This window comes from Gracilinanus agilis, chromosome 4, assembly GCF_016433145.1.
Source record: "Gracilinanus agilis isolate LMUSP501 chromosome 4, AgileGrace, whole genome shotgun sequence".
Classification (NCBI taxonomy): Eukaryota; Metazoa; Chordata; class Mammalia; order Didelphimorphia; family Didelphidae; genus Gracilinanus; species Gracilinanus agilis.
This window is the reverse complement of record NC_058133.1, coordinates 162,238,763-162,248,830: the sequence shown is the minus strand read 5'-3', so window position 1 is coordinate 162,248,830 and position 10,068 is coordinate 162,238,763. Positions and strand designations below refer to the sequence as shown.

The 10,068-nt window shown below is 39.3% G+C and overlaps 1 protein-coding gene across 1 annotated transcript in view; it reads right to left on the bottom strand.

Moving 5' to 3' along the window:
- CFAP45 (cilia and flagella associated protein 45) overlaps positions 1–10,068 on the bottom strand; it is a 52,645-nt gene that overhangs the window by 22,083 nt on the left and 20,494 nt on the right. Inside the window, exons 6-7 of the mRNA XM_044672710.1 lie at positions 7,751–7,929; positions 6,964–7,093 (exon numbers count right to left, since the gene is read on the bottom strand). Coding sequence (XP_044528645.1) covers positions 6,964–7,093; positions 7,751–7,929 — 309 coding nt within the window. The remainder of the gene's footprint in view (positions 1–6,963; positions 7,094–7,750; positions 7,930–10,068) is intronic.

Below are 10,068 nucleotides of genomic sequence, written 5' to 3'. Positions count from 1 at the left end.
ATAAATAAGTTAAGTGAACACAAAATAGTATACCTGTCAGATCTCTGGGAAAGGAAAGATTTTAAAACCAAGCAAGAGTTAGAGAAAATTACAAAATGTAAATTTAATGGTTTTGATTATATTAAGCTAAAAAGCTTTTGTACAAACAAAAACAATGTAGTCAAAATCAGAAGGGAAACAACAAATTGGGAAAAAATCTTTATAATGAAAAACTCTGACAGGGGTCTAATCACTCAAATATACAAGGAGTTAAAGCAATTGTATAAAAAAATCAAGCCATTCCCCAATTGATAAATGGGCAAGAGACATGAATAGGCAATTTTCAGATAAAGAAATCAAAAGTATCAAAAAGCACATGAGAAAGTGTTCTAAATCTCTAATAATTAGAGAAATGCAAATCAAAACAACTCTGAGGTATCACCTCACACCTAGCAGATTGGCTAAAATGAAAGAAGGGGAGAGTAATGAATGTTGGAGGGGATGTGGCAAAATCGGGACATTGATGCATTGCTGGTGGAGTTGTGAAATAATCCGGCCATTCTGGCTGGCAATTTGGAACTATGCCCAAAGGGCTATAAAAGACTGCCTGCCCTTTGATCCAGCCATACCATTGCTGGGTTTGTACCCCAAACAGATCATAGATAAAAAGACTTGTACGAAAATATTTATAGCTGCGCTTTTTGTAGTGGCAAAAAACTGGAAAATGAGGGGATGTCCTTCAATTGGGGAATGGCTGAACAAATTGTGGTATATGCGGGTGATGGAATACTATTGTGCTAAAAGGAATAATAAACTGGAGGAATTCCATGCAAATTGGAGAGACCTCCAGGAAGTGATGCAGAGCGAAAGGAGCAGAGCCAGAAGAACATTGTACACAGAGACTGATATACTGTGGTAAAATCGAATGTAATGGGCTCCTGTACCAGCAGCACTGCAATGACACAGGACAGCTCTGAGGGATTTATGGTAAAGATGCTACCCACATTCAGAGGAAGGACTGCAGGAGAGGAAACATATAAGATAAACAATTGCTTGAATGCATGGGCTGAGGCAGACATGAATGGGAAATAAACCCTAACAAGGACACGTTACACAACCAGTGGAAATGTGCGTTGGCCATGAGTGGGGGGAGAGCGGGGGGTGAAGGGGAAAGTAGGGGCATAAAGTATGTAAACAGATTAAAAACGAATATTAATAAATGTCTAATAAAAAAAAAAGTTTGCCTATCACTGCCCTAGAGGATAATCTCCTCTTGCCATGTAACCCAGAAGATTTCAGTCAGCTTTTGTATGACCAATGGACCCCTGCCTTGTAAATATCTTCTGGAATGGAATCGCCAAAAGGCACCTTATCACAGAAGAGGAGTTTAATGGCATTCAAAACATTTTATTCAGTTGGAATTTGGGCTACAGAAAGATTTGCTTCAACCTGAAGTCAATGGCTTCAGCACTGATTCATAGTGGTCTGGTGACAATATTATGGAAGTGTGTTCAGCCCTTCTCTCCAGGATCATGCCTTATTACTGATCAGTGTAGCTCCATCAGCACTGAGTAGTTGAGATACCCCATAGGTCTTTGGTCCATGAATAGTCTTCAGAGCATCATTGAAGCACTTGGGGTTGTTACCATCAGGATAAAGCTGAATTTCATCGGCTTTCTTACTGAGCTAAGAACCCTACATCTCTCTAAACTTCATTTGCACTCTACTTTTAATGGAGTTAAGTGCTGGCTTCTTTGTCATGGATGAACTATCCTGCTGATAAACCCTGTTTAGTTCTCATCTTTCATTTAGTAGCTTCTGAATATCCTTATCATTTTCATCAAACCCATCTGATGTTTACACGAGTATGAGTAAATGTGATGTTATACACCAAATCTCTGAAAAATGCCCAGTCTTTCTCAGCTACGTTGTTACCAACTCTCTGTTGGTTCAACTTTCCCTCCAGATCAACAAAAGATTGTTTGCTCATGGAGAAGAGCTCTAATCTGTTGACTTTAAGTCTTCTAGTAGTCATCTTGCCATGGGGCTGCAACTTCTGCAGCATGCAAATGTTTAGAGAGGATGAGATTCTGATGGTCCAGCAATGTGTACCACGCTTTTCCTTCACCAGTCTCACATCCTGTCTGTTTCTTCTCCTCACAATAAGAGGTTTTTAAATGCCAATGTTTGCTGTAAGGATGCATCCATGAAGTTGTATTGTGTTTAGGTAAACGGAAGACAGACAGTGTTAGTGATGAAATCATGAAATACATGAAATACAAGTCTTCAGTAATAAATAACCATTGCTGTTGATGTTTCCAACTGGATTGCTCCCAAGGACTCCCTTCTATGTCTGATAGTCTGTGCCTTTATTTAGCATTAAAGTCACTTAGAATTTTAAGCTTGTTCTCTTTTGACACATTGCTGATAAGGATCCCTAGATCTTTATGAAATTTTTCTTTGACAAAGGATATGGACACACAGTTTTCAGATGAAGAAATAAAAGCTATCAATAATGTAAGGAAATGCTCTACATCACTCTTTTTTTAACCCTAATATTTTTATACATATCCTTCTATATTAATTTTATTTGTTACAGGGCTAGGCAATGGGGTTAAGTGACTTGCTCAGGGTCAGACAGCTAGTCTACATCACTCTTAATTAGAGAAATGTACATTTTAAAAACTCTGAGGTATCACCTCACACCTATCAGATTGGCCAATATGACAGTAAAGGCAAGTGATAAATATTAGAGAGAATGTAGCAAAATTGGGACATTAAAGCATTGCTGGTGCAGTTGTGAACTGATCCTACCATTCTGGTAGTCAATTTTGAACTATGTCCAAAGTGCGATAAAATTACATATACTCTTTGATCCTGTAATACCACTACTAGATCTGTATCCCAAAGAGATTTTTTTAAAAGGGGGAGAAAGGGCTTGTACAAAAAATATTTATAGCAGCCCTTTCTGTGGTAGCAAAGAATTGGAAATTAAGGGGATGACCATCAATTGGGGAATGGCTGAACAAATTATGGTATATGATGGTGATGGATTATTATTGTGAATTAAGAAATGATGAAGAGGATGATTTTAGAAAGAGCTGGAAAAAATACATGAACTGATGCAGAGCAAAATCAGAAGAACAGGGAGAACAGTGTACACAGTAATAGCAATACTGTATGATGGTCAACTGTGAAAGACTTGGCTTCTGTCAGCAATACAGTGATCCAGGACAATTCTGAAGGACAAAGAATGCTATCCACCTCTAGAGAAAGAACTGCTGGAGTTGGAATGCAGTTCAAAGCATATGATTTTCCACATTAAGTTTATTTGACTTTTCATTTGGGGGTTTTATATAATTATTTTCTTACAAAAATGAACAATAAAGAAATGTTTTACATGATAATACATGTATAACTCAGAACAAATTGCTTATCATCTCTGGAGAGGAGGAAAGAAGGGAGGGAGAGAGACAATTCAGATCATATAACTTCAGAAAACTTGTGTGGGAAAATGTTATTACATGTAGTTGGTAAAATAAAATATATTTGCAAAAAAACTTTTTCTTTGACATCATCAGGGTTCATCATGGTGGGAGTACACACACTAATGATGGTGGTGTGGCAATTTCCTGCAAGTGATAATTTCATTATTTTCATGAACTTGTCATTCACTCTTTTGGAGAGGCATACAAGCTTGTTGACTAGATTACATTTGATTGCAAATCAAATTTGCCACCTTCACAGCATTCCTCATCACAGCAACCTCTCCAGAAGAATGTGTCTCTAGCTCCAACTTTGGTAAGCTGGTCTTTATTTGCCAGCCTTGCTTCACTCAGGACTGCTTTTTGATTATAGTACCAGCTGAGTTCTCTTGAGACAAGAGCCATTCACCTTTCAGGGCTCCTGGATTTCATGCTGTCCATAACTGCATGCATATTCCAAGTACCAATGATGAGAAGAATCATCTTCACAAAGTTTTTGTACTTTTTTTTGTGTTTTAACCTCAAGGTAAGATCCCCTTCTGCTGCAATAAGCAAGTCAGGCTTGGGAAAACTAGACAATTCTTAGGGCACCTTTTCTAACACCTTCCTCACACCAAGAAGTGAGGAGTTAAAAGGTTGCTCAAACATCCAGAGGGTTGCCAAATTCCATTACTATGTCGGTCCAGTGAGAAGATGACCCCGTGCCTTGGACTGCCTGAGTACAGAGTTATGATTACAATTCCAAATGTATCCACACTTTCTATTTCATCCCTGGCCTATCACCACAGGACTTTGAGATAAGTAAAAATAGTGAAATAGTAACAGAATAAAATAAAATAGTAAAATGGTTGAGTAGCAGAATAATAAAATTACAAAATGTAAACTATTAAAATGATATAGGTGATGTCTTTTTCCTCAAATGTAAATTGGATTTAAATGAGGCGGAGTTGCACAAAGTCATCAGCCTCACTCTCTCTTCTAGAGTCATTGAAGTCCAGGGATGAGCTAAAAGTCAGAATGACTGGCTATGGTCAAAGATGTAATGGATGCCCTTAGAATCAGTCTTCGATGTCTGGCCAAACTTTAAGTGCTCCACAGTGCCTGCTTCAGCTGCCTTCATGGCCTTTGGAGCAAATTATTCTTATCTGACCATTCTCCAGGAGGAAGTCTTCACATGCTTGGGGTAGACATCCCCCTGAGTCACTGATGAGATTAAGGCCTGTCAGTTATCCTCAATCTCCTTTAGCCTCCAGTGGAGTGGCTGCAGTGAATGCTACAGTCTGTTACAGGAAAGTTTGGTGACACAAAGGTGGCCACGAAAGGTGGATGAACAGCCCTGAAAGGGCTCAGTGGACTCTCACATCAGAAGTGCTAGTCCTCTGGGAATGCCCCATATACCCCCAATAAAGATGTTGACAGAATAAAAGAAGAGGGAGGAACCAGAGGCCATGAAGAATGGAAAGAACAGATTTCATAGGTGTGAGACAGATGGAAAAGTGCAAGGTTTAGGGAGATGGTATTTAAAATGAATTTCCAAGCCCATCATTTTGAAAGCAGAACAGTTTTGGGTGTCCATTTAGTCCACTTAGCAGGTCCATTCTCACAGCAAAGAAGGTACCACCAACTATTAGAGCCTTAGGACAACATCCTTGATAGTCACTCAAAACCTTTGATCTAGATCCATTTCTTTAGCTTTCCAAGAAGCCCTCCCCATTGAGAAAGTAATGCACTGATCAGATGATGTAAGAACTTGGCAAATATTTTCAATTGTATTTTTCATTATAAATTAATCAATTGGGTTTCTGGTTCAGACTGACCAAATTCCTAACCAGTCTCTTGTGAGTTTGGCTGGTATGAGACAGTTCAGTAATTTGATTATCCTCTGGAGGAAATGAGGAAATTAAGTTCCTGAGCTTGAGAAGTTGAAGGTCAGGCTGGAAACCAGAGGCCATCTCTCCAAGGTCCTACATAAGTTTTACATAAGTCTCTTCTCCTATGGTTGCCCAAAGACAGGAGTAGCAAGGTCTGCTGCTAAATATAGATCACTCAAGCTAAGCTTTCTCTATGATTCCACTTAAATAATTCTACTTTCCTATAATAATCCTCTTCCCTGCCCCAGACTGACAAGTCTCCTTTGTCATTCAAATAGCTCATGAAATCCCACCTCCTTCATAAGGCCTGAAAAAGGTGACGTAGGGCAAGCCGAAAATACCTGGTTTGAATCCCAACACTTCCTAGTTGTGTGACTGTAAGTAAGACATAGGCTCTTCCTATTTCCTTACATGTAAAATGGATATAAAACTTGCCCTACCTCCCTCACAGGCTTTTCCTGAAATGCTTTTTAAACCTTTAAGCACTATTTGAACGTGAGCCAATCTGACTGTAGGCTGCCTGGTCATGGGACTCTTCCCATTCCCTCCTTCATTTAGCACCAAAAAATTCACTTACCCTGGGCATGAACACAGTCAACTGAATGATCTTTGCAAATAGTACAAGGCACTAAAAGAGGTAATCCGAATAGCAGAGACTCCAAAAAGTCTGTCTAGTTAGCTATGGCATGCATTTAATCATTTTTTGCACTATATACACCCTCCTAATTGTTTCATAATGGCTAAAGGTAAAAAGAGTTTTTCCCACCTGAGTACATATCAACTAAAGATAGAGAGAGGCCACTGAACAGCATGGAAGGTGATAGGGGGAAACAGGTCCCTAAACAATAATACTTTCACTTAATCCACCAAGAGGATAATCCACCCACAGATAACTGAGGGGTGATTTATAGCAAAAGCTGCATTGCTGCCTCCAATCATTCCCAATTAAAATGTAATTGGGAAATATTTAACAAAATAAATAAAAATACAGTATAGCATAGATAATGTTAACATGTGGTTTTCTAAGTAAACTTCTGGGTCTCTGTAGTCCATCTTTTCTGTTTGAGTTTGATGCCACTAATTTGTAGCACTACTATCATTTACTGGCTACAAATACAAACTCTTCAGCATGACCTGCCCATCTGGCCTTTGACTGTAAACCTCCAGAAGGCAGACTTATGTCACTCAGTTCAGCATGGTACTATGTGTAAAGAACTATTTAAAATGATAGTAAACACTGATGAGGATGAGGATGAGGATGATGTTAAATGTACATGTAGTTGATGAATAATTTGCCTGTAATTGAGGTAAAACATACTTCCTTTCTATTAGGAAATGTCAAATCTGAAAAGTAGAAAGTTAAATATGTGCTATCAGTCATAACCAATTTGCTGACCAGTTTTGATTAACTTTTCTTTATGAGAAGTTCAGTGATAGGGATGGGGTGGGCTGTTGTTTACTGGGAAGTGATCAATGTGGTCCAAAAATATATCAATTTTTTTAAAAGTCTGTTTGTACCCTCCAGTCCCAGAGTAGCAACCCTCTCAGAGTTGATAGGAGGCAGGGGAAGAAAGGGTAAAGGATAGGTTATCTTGTAAGATGTGGCAGTCTTTCTCACCCTCTGTTACCTTTATGTCTTCTTCCTGGAGCTGCTCCATATATTGTAGCATCTGCTGGATCTCCTGCTCCCGGACCTCAGCCTGCAGTGAACGCTCTTCCTGGTTCTTTTCAATCTGATGGATAATATGCCGTCTTCCTCTACAAATCATAGAAACCATCCAGTCCAAACCCAACTTTTAACACCTTAGCATCTTAGAAATGAATGGTCGCCATCTCTCTTCTTTAGCCCCTCCCATAAGATGATAAGAAAATGGTTTGGAAAAAAATCCCTTTTTCTAAAATAAAGAGAATTCAGGGGTAGGACTGATATTTACTGTCTGTTTCACAGTATTCTTCCAGGCTGTCTCAGGTGACCTCACTAACCTTGAATCTTCTACCCCAGCTTGCCTCTTTGCTTCTCACAAGCAAATACACTAGGTTATCTTGGTTGACAGCCTGGATGAGTGGAAAGAACATTGGTCTTAGAATCAGAAGATTCCTGGGGTTTATCATCCTGTCCTTGACAGGCCAGGAAAAGTAATGAAATCCAACTACCTCAGGGTGCCAAGGAAAGACTGGTATCAATTATGATGTTAAAACAGTTCCACCAAGGTAAATCTCCAGGGTCCAGGTGTCAATGTTATCTCTCTTCCCTTCTGGGGAATTTCTTTATTGCACTTAATAAAGATTTTATGATAACAATATTTGCTAATGATGAAAATAAGTCTCCCATGTCTTCTTTCACTGGTATCCAGCATGGATTTAAAGGGGATTATGAGTGGTCTGAACAGGGAGATGCCAACTCAGATAGTTTACCGTATTCTTTCCTCTTTCCGCTTATTGTCTATCTCTTCCTGCCTCTGTATAGATTTCTGCCGTTCTATTTCCATCATCTGGTCCAGTCGCTTGTCCTCTGTGTCCAGTTCCTTTTGGATTAATCGCTTCTCCAGGATCTGAGCATCCCGGATGGCATGACACCTGGCATTTCGGATTATCTGGGGAGTGAATAAGAGGTTATATGAAATACTAGGTTTAGGGATGAAAGTAATGACTAGGGGTACCTAATAGCTATAGAGAAATAGTTTGGAAAGGATGAGAGAAAATGAGAGCCAAATGTTGATTCCCCTCCAAAGACCAGTAGGAATCTCTAGCACTAATAAATTAGAAGCCAGAAAAGCAAATATAATAATAGGATCTTAAAGGCCATCTAATCTAAATCTCTCATTTTACAGAGACCCATTTTTACTGTACAATTTTACATTTTACTGAGACCCATTGACTTGCCCCCAAACACAAAGTAATCATCAGAAGTAGAATTTGAACTCAGATCTTCTAACCTAAAAGCCAACATTGTTATTCTCCCTTACTTATAGATGTGTATATAGCGTATGCTAGAGGACTCACACATACTTGTTTCAAAAAAAATTTAGTAGTTAATGCCTCATTTTTTCAAGCTTGCATTTTAAAATAAAGTTGAGTTTTTAATTTTTTAAGAAAGCTAAATTTAGTTGTTTTAGTTTATTTAGTGTGATAAAAATTTTACACTTAAATATTCACCTTTATAAATGTATGCACATCCTGATTAAACGGGTATATGTCTTCTCTCAGGCCACATTTTCAATCAGTTACCAAATCTTGTCCGCAATATGTCCCATATCTGTCCTCTTCTCTGGCCATCACATGGCCATCACCCTAGGTTCAAGCCTTCATCACTACTTGCCTTGACTACTGCAACAGCCTCTTAATAGGCTTCCTTGCCTCTGGTCTCTCCCCTTTCCAATCCATCCTCTATATAGCTGCCAAAGTAATTTTACTAAAATATAAGTTTGACTGCATCACTCCCCTAACTCAATAAACTCTAATGGCTCCCTATTGCCTCTTGGATCAAATATAAGTTCCTCTGTTTAGCTTTTAAAGCCATTCACAACCTGGCCCCAACCCATCTTTCTAAGCTTACTATACTCTACACCAGAGGTGTCAAAACCGGGCCAGCATCTAGCAGCACTCCCATATGCTGCTGCCCAAATCAGATTAAAATCTAATTGGGAAATAGTTAACAAAATAAAAATATGAAAAAACAGGAAATTTAATATGTAGTTTTCTAAGTCAATATGTGCCCTGAAGGAATCATTGCATACATTTCCTATTACATGCTATTCTTATTTGAGTTTGACACCAATACTATTTACGACTTCTCTTTCTATACTCTGCTGTCCAGTCAAACTGGGCTTCTGGCTGTTCCTCACACACATTGTTTGATCTCTCACCTCTTTACCTTTGGGTAGCCTATCCCCCATATCATGACTGTTACGCGCTCCCATTTCACACTGACCTCTTACATTCCCTTGTTGCCTTTAAACCTGGGCTCTTGTGAAATCTTCTACATGAGACCTTCCCAGATCCCTCCTCCTTCCCCACTCACTTCTGCTTCTCCCCACTCACACTGCCTTCTCCCCCAAACTGTACCTCGTACATTCTTAATCATGTACACGTTAGCCTCCCTGATAGAATGGAAGCTCCTTGAGAAGAGGAACTGTTCTACTGTCTTTGTATGGCCAGGACCTAGCATATATTAGGTACTTAACAGATTCTTATTGAAAGATTGACTGAGTGCAGAGCATAGAATGTGAATCACAAATCTGAGCAAAGGGTCCCCTATGGCGTCTGGTAAAAATGAGCACACTTGGGTAAACCTCAATCCCTCCCTTGACTTGATAGCCAAGGGATGGAGATCTCTAGAAATAATTATGGGGAAAAGGAACAAGGAGTTAGAGGCCCTGGAAGAGGGGAGAGGAAGAAGAACTTATAGCGTCAGAGGTAAAGGAACTGAAATTAGAGCTACTGGGAAGTGGTAAACTCTTTGCATTTATTCATGACCAAAGAGAAACAGAATGTAAACAGCTAGAGCACTACTAGACCAAGAGAGCAATGCCAACTTTCCTTTTTCTCGACAAAAGAATCTCACTGCCTGGGCCAGCAACTACAGTAATAACAGAAAGGGCAGGACCAAATCTTAGGCATCTGGTCTCCATGGCATGTATATGTATCATGGGAACAGCCTGGGCTTCACCTCCCATCTTCAGCTCACTATCTCTTCACAAGCCTACAGTGCCCTTGAATCCTTTCTTTGACCT